Genomic DNA, 26,379 nt, shown 5'->3' on the forward strand with positions numbered 1-26,379 from the left:
ACAATACATTGGTTCTTTAATGCTGGAAAAGATATTTTTTTAAATATTTTGTTAGCAGAAGGAAAAACAAAATAGAAATAACTATAAAATACACAAGTACACCAAAATAAGCACATACTTAGAATATATATTCTTTATCTGACAAAGACAATAAAAATGAACGGTAGTTCATTATCAGAGTAGTGTGGGACAATACTGATGTCATTTACCTTGAAAGGGCCCCGATTCAACGATACCTTCTGCGGTGCTATCAATGCCATGTGAAGTGATCTGCGTTTCGGAAAGTCCAAGTCCAGCTGATATTGAACGCTTTAGGTCCTTGTAAGGAAGACAAACCAAACACAAATTAAAATAAAAACTAACAAGCAGGCCTTCTAAGATGGACCAGAGAATGTCCTATCATATTGGATTGTTACCCAGGCCTTCTGAACCGGGCAGAAGGATTGGCCGAATCCGAATCCTGCTGAAAAAGGCTGAATCCTGGCCAAATCCAGAACCGAAACCTGGATTTGTTGCATCCCTAAATGTAATACCTACAATGAACACTATCAGCACCCTTGGCAGTTGCACGTATACCCAGGTTACATTTATACATATAGCCAATAGCCAGGCTGCAAATGCAGTGTGAATTGTACATATATGAAGCAAGTATTACTGCAATATATCTTATGTCATCATAGTGTTTTTCCATGCAGGGATATCATGCACCAAGCATATCAACTACAATAAAAACACTATGATGACTTCAGAAGTGCCGTGCTCTCCGGATAACACTCTCTTCATAAATATGAACTGAGTAAGGCTCTAGGTCAGGGATGCCCAACCTTTTGAAGCCGTGAGCAACATTCAGAAGTAAAAGGAGTTGGGGAGCAACACAAGCATGAGAAATGTTCTTGGGCTGCCAAATAAGTGCTGTGATTGGCCATTTGGTAGCCCCTATGTGGATTATCAACCTACATTGAGGCTCTGTTTGGCAGTACACCTGGTTTTTATACAACCAAAACTTGCCTCCAAGCCAGGAATTCAAAAATAAGCTCCTGCTTTAAGGCCACTGGGAGCAACATCCAAGGGGTTGGTGAACAACATGTTGCTCGCGAGCTACTGGTTGGGGATCACTGCTCTAGGTGTTTGGAGGAGTAATCCCTTAAAAAAGCCCATATGCAGGGTGTGAATGGGATGTGTTTTACATGAGAGCCATAAATCATTTTATAACTGGGAGTCCATACATCTGATTTCCGTATATCTATAGAAATAGCCAGAGGGACATGCCCTGGTTCCAAGGGCACTCAGCACACAAAAATATTTATATCAAAATATATATGCCCCAAGACTTGTTTTCAATAAAAAAAATGATTAGTATTCACAGTTACATACTGACCCCACATGGCCCACCTTACGCGTTTCGTACCCTCCGGCACTTAGTCATAGGTGTCTCACATGGGATGTGTCTTACATGAGAGCCAAACACAATAACTATGTCATTCTGATATCAATACAGCAACATAATAATCAAACTGAAAGTGCATCATGAATAAGCATCCCCAAGGCAAACTTTCATAATCTGCTAAATATGCCAAATCAGTTACTCCTCTTAACCAAATTATAACTCTTTGGCTGCTCTTTTTGTTACATGATCTTTTCTCCATTTCAGAGGGACAGATGCAAATGATGCATGTTAGTGCTATATGTGCAACATGTTAGTGCTATATAAAGGATAATTAGTCATGAGGACTACGTACCCACATCTGCTTCTCACTTTATTAAAATCTTTATAAAAGTGCTTTGTCTCTTTTGAGCGGCCATTTTTCATTTTAGCTTCTATTCTCAATCAGATTTTCAACTTTCGTGGGCAGGGATCTCTGAGCTCATGCCTTAATTTATACTTGTGCCATTGTTTGTAATTGTTATATTTCTGTCTCTCATATAGTCCTTGTTCTTATTAGTTCTTTGAAAAGTGCAGTGGAATAATGTAGTGCTGTATAAATTACAATAATGACCCCAAATGTATGCTTCTCTTTCCTTCTAACCCACTCACACTCGTTTAATCTTCATTTTAAACTTGTGTTGCCTTATTCAGCTGCTGTTTTCCTTTCCACCTTTTTCTGCCCCTTCTCCAATCAAAATTCTCTTGCCATTTATTTTGATTTGTCATTTGCCTCTTTATTCATCCATTCACCTCTCTCTGCCCCCTTGCTCTAATTCCCTATTCGATTACCTAAGCACTCCCAGTTCTTACTAGAACTGTTGCCTGTCCTCCCCAACTCTCCTGATTGATATCATCATTTATTTATATCGCATCAGTAAGTTACAATAATATATAACGAGCAGGGTTCTTATTAATGATAGGATCAGGGGGCCCACTCACAAGAGCTTCAATCTAAAGGGATGTCCTTCTTGGTCTCAATCTCTTTCTCTCTTTTCATTGAGATGATACTGAATCATAAATATATGCGCTAAACTGCATCTGATGCTAGCAATCAATTATTTTGCTTTTTGGTCAGCAGCTCTCCAGTTTGGAACTGTACCAGATAACTGGTTGCTAGGGTCCAGTTTACCCAACAAACAGGGATGAATATGCTAAAAAGAAACATAAGCAATAAAAAGTAACAATAAAACTGTAGCCTCACAAAGCACTAGTTTTTTGGCTTCTGGGGTCAATTACTCCCCTTTTGAAAGCTGGAAAGAGGTAGAACAGAAACAGAAACTAATTGAAAAATGATTAAAGGGCAAAAATAGTATCCCCAAACAAAGGTGAGGGCTTATAGAGCCAGCACTCCGGTTGGGGGTAACTGTAGTTTTTTGTTTTTTTAAATTGCCCCCTACCCGAGTGAGTTGCAGCACTCTCTGATTATGCACATGCGTGTGCCCCAATATGGCCGCTTGCACTGGGAGCTCCCTCCCAGCGCGAGTATCCTAGCCTAGCGGCAGCAATTATAGCACTCAATCAAAAAAGAAAAACAGGTGTCCTTTAAAAAATGAAGACCAAACCAATCTCCCTAACATTAAAGAATATAATGAAGCAGCACTTCTTCGGTACGCAGGGGACTGGATTCTTAACAGAGATATCTACACAACAATAGCTCTAGATCAATACACAACTGGAAATTATTCCCTTAACTACATATTACACTCACCAATAAACAATATCCTACCATCACTCCGTAACAACACTTACAAATCGTGGCACGTATCTCCATACCTATCATGGTTAGGTAATGACAATTTCCCAATAGGCATATGAAATCCCACCCTCTCACAATGGAGAGAAAATGGATTACAAAACTTTTATGATATAATAGACAACAACTACACAGTTTACTCTCTGGGAAATTGATGGAAAAATACCCATTCATGACACAAAATCTATTTCTAACTCTTCAAATTCTCCACTTCGCAACAACTGCAATTAAAAAAATGCCCGATACTGATAAAAGCAACCCATTTAATCAAATCTGGAAAAACAAACACACAAAACAAACAACTTCGCATATATATCAAATAAATAGGACATTAATTGACTCAGACAACTAACAAAGGCCGGGCTTTGCATGGACTACAGAAATCCCAAACACTACCATCCTTGAAATTTCCAAATATCATACAAGTGTTTTGAGGCTACTTCCAGTCAGTAGATATCAGGAAATGTCTCTACAAATACTACACAATTTTTATCTAACTCAAATTAGGAGATGGGACACAATGGGAAATCTGATAGTTGCCTCAGATGCCAGTCCCCTAAAGCAGATCGGATACATAATTTATGGTCATGCTCCTCTTTACAAGACTTCTGGAGGGACATAGCAGAATATGGTGCTCAGATGACTGGGAAACCTCTTCAATTACAACTAGAATGGGCAATGTTTAGCAATGACAACTTTTACACAGTTAACAAAAACTGATAAGAGCCTGATTGGAAGATTGACAGAGGCTGAATGGAAAACAATACTGCAGCATTGGCTAAACAAAGATCCTCACACTATAGTGATAGTAAAACAGAAATTACACTCTCTCTTCCATATGGACTGGCTGGAAGCCACAACCAGTAAGGAACACAATACCGCAATTTTTTTTTTAAGACATGACAACATACATAGAAACTTTACCACAACAAATCAAACATCTCACAGTACACAAGTTTAGATGAACAATATTGTATGACACAGCACTACTGACGGAACAACCGTTAGTCATGGAATCGTCCCAACTAGACCAACTACATACTACAGGATCAGCAACAACCAGGTCAAGCACCCCCGGGAGCCACTTAACTAATAGGTTATTAGCCTCCTACCCAAAGAATTCTTGATAGGGTCCTTCTTGTCGTTTGAGCTAAATGTTTGAATTGTTAGTATTGTTATTAAAGTGATATACGAAAATAACTACATAATGTTAATGGCGCAAAACAGAAGCATACTGTATGGTCATGTCTGCATAACAATTATGTACAGATCTTCGAAGAAACAAGTTTTAAAAAATATAAAGAATAAAATAAAAAATGAAGACCAACTGAAAAGTTGCTAAGAAAAGACCTTTCATTAACATTCTAAAATTCAACACGTTAATCACCCGAGACAAATCGACTATGGGTGACTAATCTCCTCCAAATTCTTTTCCAAAGGAGAAAAAGCAAATTGCGCAACTTTGGGTGACTTAGGAAAAAAGAATTGTTTAACTATTGGCGATTCACTTTATCGGTGGCGGGAAAACATTTGGAAGAGATTAGTCACAAGTCCGGGGTGACTTATCTCCTTATGTGTCATTACCCTTAAGGTGAACCACCCTTTTAACATATACAGGTAAGGGACCTGTTATCCAGAATGTTCGGGAACCTGGGGTTTTCTGGATAAGGGATATTTCCGAAATTTGGATCTTTATACCTTAAATCTACTAGAAAGTCATATAAACATTAAATAAACCCAATAGGCTGATTTTGCTTCAAATAAGGATTCACTATACCTTAGTTTGGATCAAGTACAAGGTCATTTTTTATTATTAAAAATTGGATTATTTGGATAAAATAGAGTCTACGGGAGAGGGCCTCCAACCCCTAATTTGCATATTCAAATTAGGATTCGGTAGAATCTATCACGAAGGAGTCGGGGGATCAGCCGAAGCCAAAATAGTGGATTAGTTGCTATTGAGGACTGCACTTGCCTGATTTGGCACCTATTTCAGTAAATTAGTCCAATTAAGTATGCTAGAGCCATCCATCTTATGAACTGCTGTATGTGTCAATTTTCAAAGTGTTGCTGCCATAATTCATTAGAACTTTCTGCACTAAAAACAAGAAATACAGACAAACTTCATTTATGGCAGATAGCCTTTCTTATAACCCTCTCCTATTTATACAATCCAAACATATAGAGATTTTGATTTTCTGTAGAGAATGTAGAACTGGCTTGTACAGCTAATAGGTGTAACAAGTTAAACGGATGTGGCGTACAACCAACACTATAAAGCCAGCATTTTCAGCCTGAAAGAACATTAGGAAACACCATCTCATTCATGCAAGGGCATATGTGCCTGTATACTGTAGAATCAAGTCTTTGGGTCCTTAGGGATTTACTTGTTCAACACCAAGTATGCTTTATTACAGCACAGAGGCTTAAAAGAATGACCATGTCATAAACTGACTTTTCCCACACTATTCCTGCAGAGGTAGAGAAGTTTAAGACCAGCAATTAAAAGAATAAAATACAAAGGAGAGACTAATGGGTTTCCTTCTATAAATAAGCAGTCACGGCAATGGCAATTAGTCATCCGTGAAGTTCCCTCTTGCCAGAAGAATAAGAGAGGTCACTAAGCTAGGGTGAAACAAAATTACATAAAATGTCTCCTAAGATCTATTCACATACTGCACACTAATGAAGCCTTAACATGGATTTGTGCCTTTAACTGTAGTAGAAACAACCCCAGACAGATTACTTTGCGCTATTTTAAAGTAATTTGCTATCCTATGATTATCTATGCTTAAAGGACAGATACATGGAATTTAAAATTTCAGATATGTTATGGTGTGCCTTTATTAGCATGTCAGGAAAGTAATTTTCAATGGGCAAGCAGTTTATCACAATGGATTAAACAAATTAATTGCTACAGCTTGCATACATACTGTCCATACATGTAATGAGTACATACATGAGTGGGAAGAATGAAAAAAAAGTGCTGTTAAATGGAGGGTTCACCTTAAAATTAACTTTTTGTATGTTATATAGTGGCCAGTTCTAAGTGACTTTTCAGTAGGTCTTGATTTTTTTTTATAGTTTTTTCTTTATGTATTTGCCCTTTTTTCTGATTCTTTCCAGCTTTCAAATGGGGTTCAATGATCCCACCTAAAAAAACAAATGCTCTGTAAGGCTACAAATTTATGGTTATTGCTACTTTTTATTACTCATCTTTTAATTCAGGCCTCACCTATTCATATTCCAGTCTCTTATTCAAATCAATGCATGGTTGCTAGGGTAATTTGTACTGTAGCAACCAGACTGCTGAAATTGCAAACCAAGAGCTGCTGAATAAAAAGCTAAAGAGCTCAAAAACCACAGATAATAAAACATGAAAACCATTTGCAAATTGTCTCAGAATATCATTCTCTACATCATACTAAAAGTTAACTCAAAGGTGAACAACCGTTTTAATGAAAAAGTCTATGAGCAGAAACCAATGAGTGACACAATAAAAAGGTTAAACATGATACCCCATGAAAAATGCTCCAAGCTACTGTACAACTAAATGGAAAGGCAGTGCAAGAAAAGTTATGTCAGATTATAGCTGGACATAAACATGCTAATAAGATTTTTACAGTTTTTGGTACATGAATGATGGCTGTCCCCACCAAAATCTATTTACTATGGATATGGTTCGGTTTCTTTGATCAGACAGGTTTGAAAATGTTATCTGTGGATGAATCAGGTCCGCCAGTGCATGGTGCATTGGCAGGTGAATGAGTGCAGAAGGGATGTAGCTATTCTTTAATTACTTTGGCTCCAGCTATTTATTTTGAACAAGGGAAACAATAGAAAGGTGGCTGTACAATGTATGCCCCCCATATGTTCATCCCCTGGGATCATGTAGTGACCTGACCCTAACCCGATCTGGCAAAACCCGTGCCTGACCCTAACCTGGCGCACTCCCAACTTTAGATACCCACACCCGCTCCACTGTGATGTCATGGGAGGGGGTAGGCCTGCGCGAGTATATAAAAAGTCTCGCACAGTAGGGGAAGTGGGGCAGAAGAAGGCCCAGGACATTGTGTGGAAGTCGGCCCTAACCCACCAGGTTACCTGATGATCCTGAGGACTTCAGACCAGCCTGCACATCACTAATGGCGAGCTTGAGCTATAATCAGGTAGAAAACAGTAGCAGACAAAAAAGACCTATGCCTATGATTAAGGGCATAACAGCCTGAAACAAGTCCGATTTTTTGATCCTCTTTGCCTTTCTAAAGTGAAGCCAATACTATGTTTACATTTTGGAGTGTGTGCTGCTGTCCATATTGTAAGAATTATGTTGGAAGTATTTGGGAACAATGGAGGACAATGCAGCCTTTCCAAATATTAATGGTAAGCTGGGAGCAGCTAAATTGTTCATCGTCTCTTTATATCCAAGGGAAAGATTGTTTCTATTTTTAAAGCATTGTATGGAAAGATTGGTTTGAGAAGAACTTAACATTTTACATTGTTTACAGTTAATTATACTTTAGAGCATTAGGCTAATGACACATGGCCCATGTACCATGAAAGCAGCTACCTAAAATCTCATTTTTAAACTTTCATCTGCTGAATTTGGAAAGGCATGTATATCCCATGGGGTGCTCCCTTGTTTTGCCCTAAATATATTCACTCTCAAGTCAATTTATATCTTCATATGCCCAGTGAGTAACTTACTTTCTCACATGTTAAGCCTCACATGACCACCTGAAAATACTAAACTAAAATAAAAAAGGCAAATAAAAGGAAAAGGCTATACACCATCAATCTGTGAAATGGAAAATAGAAATTTCCAATTTAGTATTTAACTATAGGCATTTTATTACTGTAGGATAAATGAGGCTGAACAATAGAGTCAGGGAAGGACATGACAAGAGTGCTATTGAGCTGGTTTTGGTGCCAATGTTGATTTTTCAAAGGTTTATATCTCCCCTGGGGTGCTCCCTTGTTCTTCCCTGGATATATTCACTCTCAATCCAATTTGCATCTCCATACGTCTAGTCAGTCAGTTACTTTCCCCCATGTTGAGTCAGCCTCACAGGACCACCCGAAACTATCAATTTGTCAAATGGGAAATAGAAAATTCTGATTTAGTAGTTGATTATTTGTGTTTCTTTACTGTAGGCTGGACAACAGCATCTGGGAAGGACATTATGGTAATTTTAGCGACAATACGTTGTTGCAGAGCTACTGTACCTTTATCTCTCTCTCTGCTTTGGAGAAATGAATTCTGAAAGAGTGCAGTAGTAAATTGTAAATAAAGACTAATTATTATAACAGGAAGCTGGGAAGGTTGAAAGGACCAGTATATTCATATCATCTTATTAAAGCTAAAATGTGCCTTTTCATTTGACCTCATCTTACTTGTCGCAGATCACAAAATAAAGCTTCACAAAACAACCAAACAGAAAACCGACAGACTGTTAGAAGGGATGGAGCATTTGCCAGAGGGATAATACGTTTTAAAATGACAGGTCCTTGACTTCACTCCCAACTTTGCTGCACCTACTATTTTGCAGCTACCCCGCCTGATAGCTTATAAAAACGTGCCTTCATTAAATAAAAAAATAACACCCGCGTGTTTGAAAGATTGATGGCTTTTCCTTTAACGCTTTCCTTCTAAATGATTGACGGCAATCTGTTTATGCAAGTAACAGAAGTGTAAGTGGTTAATTAAGCGATATGGAGTCGCACAGTCTGAAACGATGGGAAAGGCAGACCGGATTAGTGGGTGTTACACTGTCCCCGCTCTGCCTCACGTTCCAGTCCCACCTGGGCTGTTCTGACATAAAGGTTATACAAGGCCAAAAATAAAAACCTGTAACTCCTTTTGCTATTTCAATACATTATCGTATATATATATATATATATATATATATATATATATATATATATATATATATATATATATATATATATATATATATATATATATATATATATCCCAAATTTATAATTCATAGATAGAAAGCACTCACGGCATGATTTCCATAAATAGTTAAAAGTCTTTTATTCCTCCAACCACATATCTACGCTTTTCGGGCCACACAGGACCGAAACGCATAGATATGTGGTTGGAGGAATAACTATTTATGGAAATAGTGCCGTGAGTGCTTTCTATCTATGAATTTATATACACACACACACACACACACTTAAATAAGCTGCATGCGCAGGTCTTATGATCAAACAAATCATTTATTAAGGATCTGTCACTAACGTTTCGGCTGTCGCACCAGCCTTTCTCAAAGTTATATATATATATATATATAAAATTCTGTGTTCTGTGCATACTAGTACAACATTATTGAAATCATATTTGCTGCTCTTATTTATTATGGAGAATATGTAATACAAAAAGCATCACTGTTTTTTGTATTACATATTCTCCATAATAAATAAGAGCAGCAAATATGATTTCAATAATGTTGTACTAGTATGCACAGAACACAGAAAGTTTTGATTGCATAAAACCTAAATATAGTGCCAAGAAGAATCTCCTGTAGGTTGCCAGTCAACACAGGGGCTACCCAATGACCAATCACAGCCCTTATCTGGCACCACAAGGGACTTTTTCATGTTTGTGTTGCTCCCCAACTCTTTTTACATTTGAATGTGGCTCACGAATAAAAGGTTGGGGACCCCTGCTCTGGGGTAAGATCAAGTTATTGTGATGCAGTATCAGCTTGGTTACAGTGAATAAACTGCATTAATTCAAAATTTTGTTGGCAGTATAAAACTTACTCATCAAAATAAAACAGCACGCACTCCTGCGACCATAGCCATGAGGATAAAAATTGTAACTTTATTCCATATAGTTAAAAAGTAAGCGTCCTAACGCGTTTCGTATCAACAGATACGTAATCATAGGCACATGTTAACAAAGTAACCGTTACAACAATTTAAACCTAATTGAAGGAAATGACGTCCTGGATGACCCCACTTAGGGTACTCCCATCGGATCTAATATTTAAAAACATTTAACTCTTAACATAACAGAATGTTACTACTACAAAATTCATTATTTAGCAATCAAAATAACATTTCAGTTCTACCTTATAAAGTGCATTCTAATCATAATAGAACAATTTTAGTATACATTATCAATGATAAAAATTTACATCTCAAATTTTAAACTTCAAATTAATAAATGTTGAACAAAAATTTCCAAACATTTTAAATACTTCAATTCAAATATTCCTGGCCCACGGAGACACTTTCTGTCACCCTAGAAAGATGTCTTTTTAGGGAAATACGGGCTTGGTGGGATGTAGCCACGCTAGAAAAATATTTGCAGTTGAAAATGGTTCCGCGTGGCCTCAGGATAAAAAAGTTTCCCACATTCACCACTGAGGATAAAGAGTTTACTACAAAATGGAATTTGATTCTTACAGATTGCTCTAATAATTTAATACAGTTGTTGATTGATTATAAAAAGGAAACTCTTGTCAAAGCAAAGGCAGAGATGGAGCATACTCAAAGTGAATTGCTGAAGGTTGCCACTGAAGAGAAGTATTTAGAGTTAGATCAAGCTTTGAACCTAAAATTGAAAAAAGAGGAGGATCTAATCATAGTCCGTAAAGTGAAGAAGTTTGATAGAGATAGGAGAGACTATGATGAAGGTCATGTGTACACCAAAAGACAACCTAGATACTACCAATTCAGGGGCCCTAGATCTATCCTTAAAAGAACACAGCAGCATAAGCATGTCAGTTTTTCTAGCGCAGATGATTCATATGGTTTTGATGAAGATACTGCTCGTTCCTCTTTTCCTGTTTCTTCGTCCCCACAGAGTGACCGTGAAAGTTTGGCACTTGAGGTGTTCAATGATACGAGCAAGAGGTCCTTCAATGGAAGTGTTATCGAATCAAAAAACGAGGTGGGAGAGGACTACAGACGCTCACAACGAACCAAAGAGGGCAACAAATCGGACGCGATGATGTACACCAAGGGGCAACAGCATCCAACACAGCAGCAAAAAGCAGGACACGACGAAGTAGACGGAAATACAGAGCAACAAAGAAATTTCCAACACAAGAAAAAGAAGGGGAAATTTGGGAAGACGCAGTATTGAATTTGTCGCAAAAACAGTTAAGTCCTCATCACTTGTCTCTCCTATCGAAAGGTCTTTCATTTTCACCCACCACAGATTTCAATTTGTTCGAAACGTTGGTGGATGTGAACAGGTTTGTTCGTAAAATTGTTCTTAAGAAACATTTTTTGACTGAGAGTGGAGAGGGAATGGATGAGGGCAGTAACTGTACATACCAAGAAAATAACAGTGGACTTTCACAATCGGATTTTTCACAACCTGACTTTTCTCAATTTGATTTGGGTGCAGGTGGGGAACCATTTAATGCTAAGTGCAATAATTCTGTAAGGGTTAGCAATGAGTTTGAGTTATGTAGTGGCTTAAAATTTGACTTTCAGGATGAAGTAGCTCTGTTTCATTTAAACTCCTTGTCTGCCGAAACGGAGAGCGATGCTCTAAGATTGCATGGGATTAATTTAAATGACATTAATAGGTTAAGAGATAAATCGAAATTTTATCCAGTGCATCAGAGAGGCCCAGCTGTTGAGGCTTTCCAGGATCTTATAGAAAAAGAACTAAGATCGCTTAAGAATGGAATTACTAAAACACACTCTAATTTGTCTGAGTCCGAGACCCGGGCGATGAAAGAGTTAAGTCTTGACGAAACTATCGTAATCCGTAAGGCAGACAAGGGGGGGAAAGTTGTGGTCCTTGATAGGGCTGATTATATTGATGAAGTGAACAAACAGCTTAATAACACAGACTCATATAAGATCTTGAAGTCAAACCCTCAAGAACAGTTTCAAGGCAAACTGATTGAATTGGCAGAAAGAGGTATGCAATTAGGCATTTACACAGAAAGGATCAAAAATTATATAATTCCTGAGAATCCTAGTATCCCGATTTTCCATATTTTGCCGAAGGTGCATAAAAGTAAACGTCCGCCGGAGGGAAGACCGATAGTATCTTGTATAGGCTCCCTAAATGAGAATCTAGCTGAATTAATTGATATGCTCTTACAGCCTTTGGTAAAGAGATTAGACTCGTACTTATGTGATACTAAGCATGTCTTGCAAGTTTTAGATGGTTTGGTTTGGGATGAAAATAGTTATAGTTGGGGCACGATTGATGTAGTTAGTCTATATTCTAACATACCACATGGGAAAGGGATTGAGGCAGTGCGATACCATCTTCAGAGATACAGTAGTTATACTGTGGAGCCTATTGAATTTATAATTGATGTGTTGCACTACCTTTTAACACATAATTTTTTCACTTTTGATCGGATTTTTTACCTCCAAACATGCGGTACCTCAATGGGTGCGAAATTCGCACCCACATATGCAAATTTGTACATGGGGTGGTGGGAGGAGGTATACCTCTTCGGAGGCAAAATCACAGGGGTTAATTTTATTAAATTATATAAAAGATATGTGGATGATTTGTTATTAATTTGGAGGGGTTCACAGTCACAGTTTTCAAATTTTGTAGACAGTCTTAATGATAATGACTGTAATTTAAAATTTACTTTTTCTTACGATAATGTCACTATAGATTTTTTGGACTTGAAACTAAATAGTAAATCATGTGGAATAACAAGTACAGTATATAGAAAAGAATCAGCAGGAAATTCGCTGTTGCGGGCGGACTCCTGTCATCCCAAACACATTTTCAAAGCAGTACCTATTGGACAGTTTCAAAGATTGCGTAGAAATTGCAGTACAGATGCGGAGTTTTTATCACAATCAGTACAATTAAGAGATCGTTTTTTTGGTTCGAGGTTACTCTCTGCCTCTTTTAGAAACAGCTTTCTTGAAGGCCTTGAAAATGGATAGGAGCACACTCTTAAATCGAGAGAAAAAGTCCCAAAATTCCGCACGTAATACCACACCAATGTTTATCACCACGTATAGTAGGCAATTTTATAAGATTAAAAAGATTGTACAAAAATATTTACCAGTTTTAGATGGTGATGAGAAACTGCGAAGGATAATGGAGGAGGGTTGTAGGTTCGTGTCGCGACGAGCTAGAACCATTGGAAATGTATTGTCACCGAGTGATGTATGTGGGAAACAAAATAGCCCGAGAACGTGGCTTAATGTATTAGGCACTTATCCATGTGGAGCGGGTCGTTGCGTGACTTGTAAATACATTGAAAAGACTTCTAAATTTGAGAGTAGTAGCACTGCTAATGTGTTTCATAATAAATGTTACATAAATTGCAACACTACTTTTGTAGTGTATCTGTTAACCTGCATGAAGTGTAACATTCAATACGTTGGGAGTACCACCAGGAATCTTAAATGTAGAATGCGTGAACACATACATAGTATTGAAACACAAAGTAACAGTACAACAGTCTCTAGGCATTTTTTGGAATGTAGTAATGGTGATGTAGCTAACCTTAAAATCCAAGGGATAGAAAAGATATATCAGTCTTTAAGAGGTGGTGACAAAGCAGTGAAACTCCGCTATAGAGAAGCGTTCTGGATATTTACTTTAGACACAAGGCAGCCGAAGGGACTGAATTTTCGCTTTGATGTGGTGTGCCATGTTTAATGTATTTATGCGATATAAATGAACTTATACTTCTGATTGGAAGCAGGTCTTGTATTAATTTATTCAATTAAATGATCCAATTTAACATAAATATTAAGAAGGGAAGATAATTCGGTATTAACTTTTAAATCTAATTTAACTGACTGATTGACAGGGTTAAAATTGGTAGGTCTTTATTTGCGTGTAATATGAATTTGCATTTATTATAATCAAAGAGCTATAAAATTAGCAATTGAGTATTTGTGGTCATTTATCAATTTTTAGACCGTTTAGTAAGGTATGTTATTTTGAATATGAGTCTGTGTTAGAAAGTCAAATATCGTGGTTTAACAGTTATTATTAATTTAGTTCCGCTAAGGACAGATGTAGATCCACAGCATATCTGATGATGAGGTTTTTCTTTTGTAGAATCTAAAAGCATCAATACACATTTTCTAGTAATGATAATTAAAATAATATTACAAAAATTGGGCCAGGAATATTTGAATTGAAGTATTTAAAATGTTTGGAAATTTTTGTTCAACATTTATTAATTTGAAGTTTAAAATTTGAGATGTAAATTTTTATCATTGATAATGTATACTAAAATTGTTCTATTATGATTAGAATGCACTTTATAAGGTAGAACTGAAATGTTATTTTGATTGCTAAATAATGAATTTTGTAGTAGTAACATTCTGTTATGTTAAGAGTTAAATGTTTTTAAATATTAGATCCGATGGGAGTACCCTAAGTGGGGTCATCCAGGACGTCATTTCCTTCAATTAGGTTTAAATTGTTGTAACGGTTACTTTGTTAACATGTGCCTATGATTACGTATCTGTTGATACGAAACGCGTTAGGACGCTTACTTTTTAACTATATGGAATAAAGTTACAATTTTTATCCTCATGGCTATGGTCGCAGGAGTGCGTGCTGTTTTATTTTGAAGATTGAATTTGCCTAAGCTACGGGTTCGGGGCACGGCACCCGGACCATTTGGCTAATCCGGTGAGTTATAGCCCTTCGGCTGTTTTCCGTTCATTAACCAATTCAAGTGAAGGGCCTGGGGTCTGGACACCCAGGTCAAACCTTTCCGCTTGGTAAGAATTGCCAAGCGTCTCACTTAATAACATACCATTTTCATTTACAAGGGATTTAACCTGTGAAATTTAAAAGTAATCTAAAATTAGTTTTGCTTTAATGTATGTGTCCATATTTGTCCAGAGAAGATTAGAGCCGGTTTTTCTTCTTTTTCATAAAACTTACTCATGTTTTTTTCTCCAGCATTATAATTAACAGGGGAAAAATATGTAAATGTGGAGAGGTAATGTCTAAATTGGGGGCAGACAGAATTTTATCACGTTTACACACAACAGGTATAAGTAACAAACAGTCAGGTGAAGATGTAGAATGTGGATGGATTTCTGATGGATTCTTAGACACTGTGGCAGAGATTTTTGGGGACAAAATCACATGCAAAATCCTTGTGTAGAAACAGCGACGTAAAGAGGCAACAGCCTTGTGTATACCCCTTGGTGTATGTGTGCCAAAAGAACACCTGAAACCCATGCCACCACACTAGGGCATAACAGACCTCATATATCAAACATCACTCTACAGATTGCTGTGTTAAAGGGGCAGTATACACCTATATCAGGCCTAGACTGGTAATCTGTTGCTATGTACAAATGGCCAGTGGGCTGCTCCGTTTATAGTAAAGTGGGCTGGGGAAGCCTGAACAAGTAGTCAAATGAAGAAGTTGCTGCGCCAAGGTGGAAGAAGACTGCATGCCACCAATGTTTTTTATAACTTGGGAAAAGCTGGCCACCAACGATTTTTTAACTTTTTTTTTACTTTTATAGAGGGGCCCTGACCAGGAATTTTTTTTTTATTAGTTTTATGGCTTCCAAAGTCTTGGAAGCCATAAAATTAATATTATTTGTGCGCTGCTTTGATTTTTTTTTTTTTGCCAGGGTTGCTTTTTACTCCCAGTCTGACACCGACCTATATACTACATCTTCAACATGAGAAAAATAAATAGAACTTATAATGAACATACAATCTGCCTATTGTTTTAACTTATAAAAAAAAATATATAAAGCAGTGACGGAATGTTATTTTCCTGCCGTACTTACCAACTTTTTAGCTTGTAAATAATGAATAACCAACTCCTTTCACCTCTGTTCAGAAGTCTATTATGCAGGATCTAAGATTTATTGATACTAAACTATACAGCAAACAGCCATGTGCTGGACCACTGGAAAAAACATATTCATCGGTAGGCTAGTAGAGTAATTTCATAAGCCAATTGAACATTTTCATGGAGCAATAAATTAGACTTTTATAATCCCAACAATCTCTTCTTGAAGTGCAGTGAAGTATATAGATATAGATTTGTCTTGAAACAGCACTCAGGTATAACACTTTTGGAAAACAGCAGGAGATGTATCCAGGATCACACTGCTCACAACAATGTCCGCTTCAATTAATCCATACAAGAGTAGTTTTCATAAGAATACAAATTCTATATCTATGTGTTTGAATGAGTTGATGAAACAAACATGATCACACATGCGCATAATGAGCATGTGCCAAGCAAACCACTCATTATGCATATGCAAGTCCCTAAATGTGGCTTACTGCATGCAGGGGGCATTTTTTTAATAAACCGTTTTATTTCCACCCAGAGTGAGGGCTCTATCAGCTTGCACCTCCCATGGAGGAAACATTTTTTGGGTGGATAGGTGCCCTTTATGCAAAGTTAAAGGTGTAAGTTAGGGAAATTATAGACTTACCTTTACATATTTCACTTAAAAAGGGTTTTGCACCTTCCGACACTTTCATTTGTTACTCTTTACCATTCTTCCAAAAACTAAGTTTAAAGTTTAATGTTCCCGTCTTTGGTGTTTCAGTCTGGCAGCTCAGTAATTCAGGTGCACTCTAAACTGTTACAGTTTTGCAACATTTCTCAGCAGCAACTCAGGAGTATTAGCAACTATTGTAACAATTCTGCTGCCTTTAATGTAACTCAGGGATTCTTTTCAGCACAGGCAAATGTATCAACTAAATGTATAAATGTGTAACAGTTGGGTTGGCGACACCCCCCTCCCAGAGCTGCTTTAGAAGGTGAAAAATGACATTGTACACTTCAATATTAGAAAAACAGTCACACATAGAAAATAGAAAGTAATTGGGAAAGTATTTTTTTTTGGCACACACCTTATAGGGGGTAAATGCCCTGGTGCTAACAGAAGTAATATATAAAGTTTACAAAAATGCTGTTGCAGTCTAGGGGCTTTTGCAAATAAAAAAAGCTTTACTTGAATCGATGTTTCGACCCTCACTTGGGTCTTTATCAAGATCTTAAAATGCATTGTGGCCCTTTACATTAGAAAGGTTCTTGTTAAGTATTTAAAACAATACCTTTTAATAGACTATAATGTAAAAACTGGGGCAAATATAACTTATTACATTCAACCATGATAAAATAATTGCTACATGGTATGTAAATACATCCATTCCTTAAACCATTTATAAATTAAAATCTGAATAACAGGGAGCAACCTCTAAAGTAACGTAATGCCTTTGATATGAAAAAGTGCAACTATCTATTTGCTTCAATTATTATCCAGATAGTATTTGCTTTCTGCAAAAAAATATGCAAACATTGTACATACTAACTAGATAAATCAAACTACTGTAATCATTCCATGGGGAGGTTTGGGATCTTCTGATACAAAAGCATTTTTCAGTACAGAGTCTGCAAATACAATGCAATGAGGAGGAGGGGGGGGTTAGATAGTTACCAAATTAAAACTATGCTCTGATGTGTCATCAACTTCTCCATTGCTGGTCACAGTAATTTCAGCTACTTCATTTCTAGGTGAATCTTGAGCCATTGTCAGCACCTGGAAAACATATTAATATAATAATATATATTTATATAATATAACATAATATATATATATAATACACAAGAGCCATTAATATCCTGTAAATTATATCCTTATAAACAGTGACTAGTGATGTCATCATTTTTAAACGGTGAGTAGTGATGTATTTTTTGTCACATGACTCCTAAAACTTGTGTATTATAATAAATAAAGTACCCCTTGTTGGAAAATATGAGGATTTGGCCTTGTGCTTTTATATGGTCATAGAACTCCTCAGTAACTTATAATATCCCTATATTTTACAATAGGGGGTAATTTATTCACAATATAATACACAAAAGCCATGAATATCCTGTAAATGATATCCTTATAAATGGTGAGTTCTGATGTCATCAGTTATAAACGGTGAGTTCTGATGTCATTTCTGTCACATGACTCACTGAAACTTGTGTATTATAATAAATAAAGTACCCCCAGTTGCAAAATATGAGGATATTAGAAGTTACCTCGGAGTTTCATGACCTGTATAAAAACACTCGGCCTTCGGCCTCGTGTTTTTATATGGTCATGAAACTCCTCAGTAACTTATAATATCCTTATATTTTACAAGAGGGGGTACTTTATTCACTATATATGTATGTTAAGTCTAGAGAAACGTTGACAAATTCTTCACTGTTTCACCACACTATGAAGTCCAGGAGTGTGTCTGTTATTGTGAAATTGGTCTATGTTTCAGACAGCACCCTTGCATGAACTGATTATTCGGTGGAGTGCACCACACAAGTGGACTAAGATATATAATATAAATATAACAAATAAAATAATAATTCCAATATTTTGATAACAGTGAACTTTTTCAGGAAGCAATATAAACCCACCAGAGTGTAGAATTGTGCGCCAAAACATATTTGGTTCTACTTAAATATTCTGGACTGTGCATTTTAAAGAATACATTTACAAAACAGACACGAAGAAAAGAACAAGAACATAAATATATGTAAATAGTTTCAAGATTAAAGGTGATGGCATAAATCACTTTTCCAGTTGTTCTGATACCCTGAAGATTAAGAATAAATTGGTGGGGGCAAGACAAAACTTGGAAAAGGCTCCCCCTTTGATTTAAATGGCAACTGCCTGGAACCACAGGAGTACCCATGTGATTGTCGCTAGGGTAGACTGAGGAATTTCCTGGCAACAACTGCATGACATGCTGGTGTGCCTATGATTCAAGATGATAGCCGTATAATATAATGTGGTTGGTACCGGAGTTCTTTTGCCTGCACACGGATGTATTAATTACCCCATGACCAAACTCATGCAAGTGCTAGGTGTGCAGTCCAAGGGATAAAAAGAGCAAGCCAGATGGGGGATACAAAGAAAGGTAATATTTATGTAGGTCAGGGAAAACTACTCTGCACTTCACAGAATGCGGTGTCTTCATCAGACGAGATAAAATTGGATGGTGTCGGACTGACTTTTTTTTCTGAATGAAATTCATTAAGGGGGCGATTCACTAAGGGTCGAATATCGAGGGTTAATTAACCCTGGATATTCGACTAGGAACTTAAATCCTTCGACTTTGAATATCGAAGTCGAAGGATTTAGCGCAGATAGTTCGATCGAACGATAATTCCTTCGATCGAACGATTAAATCCTTCGAATTGAACGATTCGAAGGATTTTAATCCAATGATCGAAGGAATATCCTTCGATCAAAAAAACTTAGGAAAGCCTATGGGGACCTTCCCCATAGGCTAACATTGACTTCGGTAGCTTTTAGATGGCGAACTAGGGGGTCGAAGTTTTTTTTAAAGAGACAGTACTTCGACTTTCGAATGGTCGAATAGTCGAACGATTTTTACTACGAATCCTTCGATTCGAAGTCGTAGTCGAAGTAGCCCAAAATTCGAAGTTATTTTACTTTGAATCCTTCACTCGAAGTTAGTGAATCGGCCCCTAAATGTCGGATGTAGACGCAGAACAAACAACACCATCCGACTTTATCTGATCCAACTTTACATTATAGCTATGGGGATCCGATCTTGCATGGTGTTGCATGGCAAGATCAGATAAAATCTGACCCACAAAATCCTATCAAAGTCTTATGTGTAGTTTAGCCCTAAAGGATGAGATGCAAAATGCCATAATCGGGGCAACATACAAAATGAAACACAATTTATTAACTCTGGGTGATGTAATCATTACAACAGAGGTAATAATCAATCAAAACTAAAAGGAATGGTTCACCTTTACGTTAACTTTTAGTATGTTATAGAGTGGCCAATTCTAAGAAACTTTTCAGTTGTTTTTAATTATTTATTTTTTTATAGTTTAAAAATGATTTGCCTTCCTCTTTTGAAAACGAATGCTCTGTAAGCCTACAAATGTATTGTTATTGCTACTTTTTATTACTTGTCTATTTAGGCCCTCCTCTATCCATATTTCAGTCTCAAGCCCAGGTTGCTAGGGTAATTTGGCCCTAGCACCCAGATTGATGAAACTTCAAACGGGAGAGCTGCTGAATAAAAAGTTAAATAACTCAAAAACCACAAATAATAATAGAAAATGGAAACCAATCGCAAATTATCGCAGAAAATAACTCTCTACATCATAATAAAAATAAACAACCTTATGTATGTGGAATTCTCCAACCTCAATTACTAGGGTAAATTGTTCTGACTGGTAATGTAAAGGCAAATGACAGAATACGCTCAACCGGAAATCATTTGCATGTGGCTGAATTAACTAGAGGTCCATCAATTCTACAATCTGGCCACACACCAATCTCAATAAATATTATATATACACCCTGAAAATCTAGTTTCTTTGCAGAAATCTTCTTTCAAGAAAGGAGCTAATTCCACTTGACAGATGGTTTAAATGAAATCAGATTGACTAAGCCACAGTCTGACCCACTTTTGAAGAAACCATACCGGTTTGTTTAAACAAGGCCAAGATATGATGACGATCCGACGCCTTGCAATAAGTGACAAATGAAAAAATCTAAACTAGAGATGAAAACCTTTTTATTTCTATGTATTTCTAGTATGCATAGTACATGCCTGGAGCCCGCTCAGAGTAATCACAGGAATGGCTCATTGCAAATAAAACATGTAGAACTATAAAAGGATTTTGATGTCTGCTTTCTACACTTTTTCACTTCCTTATAAAGTAAGAAAAGTCCACAGTATTTAGCAATCCACTGTAGAAAGAACCATGAAGCATACACAACCAGAAACATTTAACCCTTATCTGCATTGTGAAGCCTTCATTGTGGGGTCTACTGGAGGTGTCCAGCACAACTGTAAATAGGACAGCACTCTGGTTAAAAGCAGGTTTATTGCAGCAGGCTACTGCTGTTCTATGGCTTACGCATTCGGGAATCACTCCCTTAATAATAGACTATGATTAAGGGAATGATTCCTGAAACGCGTCAGGCATAAAACACTGTGGGCTGAGCACCCGGGCTCTCAAAGGATAGGAGCTGCTCAAAATGGAGGGGAAATTTTGGGTGGTCCCCCTGATTAGGGATGTAGCGAACGTCGGAAAAAAAGTTCGCGAACATATTCGCGAACTTGCGTCAAAAATGCGAACGGTTCGCGAACGTCGCAAACCCCATAGACTTCAATGGGAAGGCGAATTTTAAAAGCTAAAAAAGACATTTCTGGCCAGAAAAATGATTTTAAAGTTGTTTAAAGGGTGCAACGACCTGGACAGTGGCATGCCAGAGGGGGATCAAGGGCAAAAATGTATCTGAAAAATACATTGTTGACACAGCGCTGCGTTTTGTGCTGTAAAGGGCAGAAATCACACTACATTTCTAAACCTGTGTAATAAACTGCTTTAAAACGTCCAGCGTCTACATGTAAAGGTTACAGCCTGTTCACACGCAAAGACGAAACGTGGCGCTTACTGCAACGCAAAAAAACGCAAAGAGCTTTAATGAATGATACCGTCAAGTGAGCAAATAAAAGTTGTTAATTACTAGTTGAGCTTGTCACCTCCAGGATGTTCGTCCTGTTGGTGGCAATATTTCTGTAGTGGTGTGTTTAGCAGTCACCGTGCTTGTGCGCACGTGCACGGTCAGGCAGAGGTAATTCAATGTACAGTGAAGTGAACCAAAAAACACTGATTCTGCAGTGTGGGCCCAGTTTTGGTCTACTTTATTGATCACCTGCGGTGACCATAAAAGATGCGATTTTGCCACTGTTGCAGAACCCTGAAAAATTAGGCATGTGTACTTTCCTGAAAAATTATGTTTTTTTTGTCGCAGCCACTGAAGCACAGAGGCCAGAAAAAATATGCCATATGAATGCTAAAAATATTTAAAAATTTTGTCGCAGCCACAAAAAAAAATTATATTTTTAGCATTCATATGGCATATTTTTTCTGGCCTCTGTGCTTCAGGCACAGAGGCCAGAAAAAATATGCCATATGAATGCTAAAAATATAATTTTTTTTTGTCGCAGCCACTGAAGCACAGAGGCCAGAAAAAATATGCCATATGAATGCTAAAAATATAATTTTTTTTTGTCGCAGCCACTGAAGCACAGAGGCCAGAAAAAATATGCCATATGAATGCTAAAAATATAAAAAAATTTTGACGCAGCCACTGAAGCACAGAGGCCAGAAAAAATATGCCATATAAATGCTTAAAATATGAATTTTTTTTGGTCGCAGCCACTGAAGCACAGAGGCCAGAAAAAATATGCCATATAAATGCTAAAAATAGTCATTTTTTTTTGGTCGCAGCCACTGAAGCACAGAGGCCAGAAAAAATATGCCATATAAATGCTAAAAATAGTCATTTTTTTTGTCGCAGCCACTGCAGCACAGAGGCCAGAAAAAATATGCCATATAAATGCTGAAAATAGTCATTTTTTTGGTCGCAGCCACTGAAGCACAGAGGCCAGAAACAATATGCCATATAAATGCTGAAAATATTCATTTTTTTTTGTCACAGTCACTGAAGCACAGAGGCCAGAAAAAATATGGCATATAAATGCTGAAAATATTCTTTTTTTTTTGTCACAGCCACTGAAGCACAGAGGCCAGAAAAAACTATGCCATATAAATGCTGAAAATATTCATTTTTTTTTGTCGCAGCCACTGTAGCACAGAGGCCAGAAAAAATATGCCATATAAATGCTGAAAATATTCTTTTTTTTTTTGTCGCAGCCACTGAAGCACAGAGGCCAGAAACAATATGCCATATAAATGCTGAAAATATTCATTTTTTTGGTTGCAGCCACTGAAGCACAGAGGCCAGAAAAACTCAGGATTTACCTGGATTCAAATGAAACCAGTAGGGTTTGCACCCTAGTTTGTAACAGTGGCGGAGGGAGGAGGACGCTAAAGGACAGCTGTGTGTGGAGTCATGAGGCGTGCAGAGAAGGACAGCTGCATGGGGAGTCAGAAACTCAGAACAAGTCTTCTGGCGTGCAGTAACCCTCCGAGATCCACCCCTCATTCATTTTAATAAAGGTCAGGTAATCCACACTTTTGTGACCTAGGCGAGTTCTCTTCTCAGTTACAATCCCTCCTGCTGCACTGAAGGTCCTTTCTGAGAGGACACTTGAGGCGGGGCAAGACAAGAGGTTCATGGCAAATTGTGGCAGCTCTGGCCACAGATCAAGCCTGCGCACCCAGTAGTCCAGGGGTTCATCGCTCCTCAGAGTGTCGATATCTGCAGTTAATGCCAGGTAGTCCGCTACCTGCCGGTCGAGGCGTTCTTTGAGGGTGGATCCAGAAGGGTTCTGGCGCTGCCTTGGACTGAAAAACATTTGCATGTCTGACGTTACAGAGTGGCCAAAGTGCTTTGTCCTTGCAGGTGCGCTCGTGGCAGGATTACTGGCACCTCTGCCCCTGGAATGTTGATGAGTTCCTGAAGTGACATCACCCTTAAAAGCATTGTACAACATGTTTTGCAGGCTGGTTTGTAAATGCAGCATCCTTTCGGACTTGTGGTACGTTGGTAACATTTCTGCCACTTTATGCTTGTACCGAGGGTCTAGTAGCGTTGCGACCCAGTACAGGTCCTTCTCCTTAAGCCTCTAGATACGGGGGTCCTTCAACAGGCATGACAGCATGAAAGACCCCATTCTCACAAGGTTGGATGCAGAGGTATCCATCTCCGCTTCCTCGTTATCAAGGACTGCATCATCCATGGTCTCCTCCCCCCAGCCACGTACAAGACCAGGGGTCCCCAAAAGGTCACCACCAGCCCCCTGGGAAGCCTGCTCCTGTTGGTCCTCCTCCTCCACAAAGCCACCTTCCTCCTCTGACTCCACTTCTGACACCTCTCCCTGCGTTGCAGCAGGTGCCTGGGTTCGTTCTGGTGATTCCGACCAGAAATCGTGCGCTTCCTGCTCCTCGTCACGCTGGTCTACAGCCTCATCTGTCACTCGTCGCACGGCACGCTCCAGGAAGAAAGCAAAGGGTATTAGGTCGCTGATGGTGCCTTCGGTGCGACTGACCATATTTGTAACCTCTTCAAAAGGGCGCATGAGCCTGCAGGCATCGCGCATAAGCACCCAGTAACGGGGGAAAAAAATCCCCAGCTCTGCAGATCCAGTCCTACCACCCAGTTCAAACAGGTATTCGTTGACGGCTCTTTGTTGTTGCTGCAGACGTTCCAACATGAGGAGCGTTGAATTCCAGCGAGTCTGGCTGTCGCAAATTAAACGCCTGACTGGCATGTTGTACCGCTGCTGAATGTCAGCAAGGCGTGCCATGGCTGTGTAGGAACGTCTGAAATGGGCCGACACCTTCCTGGACTGCCTGAGAACGTCCTGGAATCCTGGGTACTTCGAGACAAAACGTTGGACTATTAAATTCAGAACATGTGCCATGCAGGGCACATGTGTTAAATTGCCCAGTCTCAGTGCTGCCAACAGATTGCTTCCATTGTCACACACCACTTTTCCGATCTTCAGTTGGTGTGGGGTCAGCCACCGATCGGCCTGTGACTGCAGAGATGACAGGAGTACAGATCCGGTATGGTTTCTGCTTTCCAGGCACGTCATCCCCAAGACAGCATGACAACGGCGTACCTGGCACGTCGAATAGCCTAGGGGGAGCTGGGGGTGCACAGGTGTGGAGGAGGAGGACCCAGCAGCAGAGGAGGAAGAAGAGGAAGAAGACGAGGTAGAGAGCAAAGGAGAAGTAGAGGTGGTGGCAGAACCGCGTGCAATCCGTGGCGGTGACACCAACTCCACTGTCGTTGTTGAGCCACACATTCCCTGCTTCCCAGCCATTACCAAGTTCACCCAGTGGGCAGTGTTGGTGACATACATGCCCGGACCATGCTTGGAGGACCATGCGTCAGTAGTCATATGGACCTTTGGCCCAACACTAAGTGACAGAGATGCGGTGACTTGGCTCTGCACATGGTGGTACAGGTGTGGTATTCCCTTTTTTGAAAAAAAATTGCGGCTGGGTACCTTCCACTGCGGTGTCCCAATTGCTACAAATTTGCGGAAGGCCTCAGAGTCCACCAGCTGGTATGGTAAAAGCTGGCGGGCTAAGAGTGCAGACAAGCCAGCTGTCAGACGCCGGGCAAGGGGGTGACTCGCAGACATTGGCTTCTTACGCTCAAACATGGCCCTCACAGAAACTTGGCTGGGGGCAGATGACTGGGAATGGGAACTGGTGGTCAAGGTGGAAGGCGGAGTGGAGGGTGGTTCAGACGGGTCAAGGACAGCAGAGGTAGAGCAGTAAGATGCTGGACCAGAAGGAGGGTGGCTTTTAGTTTGCCTGTTGCCTTTGAGGTGTTGCTCCCAAAGTGCTTTGTGCTTGCCGTTCATGTGCCTTCGCATAGAAGTTGTACCTATGTGGCTGTTGGGCTTCCCAAAACACTTTTGACAGAGGCACACACATTAAAAAAATCCCACACTGCTGACCTTTTTGAAGCTGGCAATCTGGCGGTAACAGTAGAAGTTGGCGGCTTTGGCGGCAATGGCGGGTGCGTTGGCCGGCTGACCACAGGTGGCGATACATGTTGTTGCCCTACTGTTCCCTGCGAGCTGTCCTCCCTGCTTCTTCTAAGTCTTATTCTCCTCCTGCCTCTCTGACTCTCCGTCTCTCCATCTGAACTATCCTCCTCTTGCTCTCTTCTACTGGGCACCCACAAAACATCAATCTCCTCATCATCATTCTCCTCAGATGCATCAATTTCTTCTGACAGCTCACAGAAGGAAGCAGCAGCGGGGACCTCCTCATCACTCATTATGTCCATCTCTGTTGTGTTCTCTGCCAGAATTAAATCTGGTGTAACGTCCTCATCTCCTTCATCTTCTTCTGCCAATAATGGTTGCGCATCACTCAGTTCAAGAAACTCATGTGAAAATAACTCCTCTGACTCCAGTGAAGAAGGGGCGCCGGTGGTGGAGGAAGTGTTACGTGGGGTGGCCATAGCAGTGGAGGATGAGGATGTTGTGGTAAAGTTAGAAACGGTAGAGGATGGGGTGTGCTGTGTAAGCCAGTCAACTACCTCTTCAGCATTTTGGGAGTTCAGGGTCATTGCCTTTTTAAAACTGGGCAATTTCCTAGGGCCACAGGATAGCATAGCAGCACGGCCCCTAGTGCCTCTGCGTGGCGGCCTGCCTTTGCCTGGCATTATTTTTAAAACAACAACTCAGGTGGTGTTTCTGGAGACGGTATTATTATTGATATTTAGACAGTATGTGAACAAGCTCACACAGCTA

At 39.1% G+C, this 26,379-nt stretch overlaps 1 protein-coding gene across 4 annotated transcripts in view; it reads right to left on the reverse strand.

The window, feature by feature from the left end:
* Window positions 1–26,379, reverse strand: part of arfip1.L (ADP ribosylation factor interacting protein 1 L homeolog) — a 99,063-nt gene that overhangs the window by 44,798 nt on the left and 27,886 nt on the right. For all 4 annotated transcript variants that reach the window (XM_018266645.2, XM_018266698.2, XM_018266752.2 and 1 more), the window contains 2 exon segments: window positions 17,589–17,690; window positions 210–318 (listed from right to left, as the gene is read on the reverse strand). In XM_018266645.2, coding sequence (XP_018122134.1) covers window positions 210–318; window positions 17,589–17,690 — 211 coding nt within the window.

The sequence above is a fragment of the Xenopus laevis genome, chromosome 1L (assembly GCF_017654675.1).
Source record: "Xenopus laevis strain J_2021 chromosome 1L, Xenopus_laevis_v10.1, whole genome shotgun sequence".
Taxonomy (NCBI): domain Eukaryota; kingdom Metazoa; phylum Chordata; class Amphibia; order Anura; family Pipidae; genus Xenopus; species Xenopus laevis.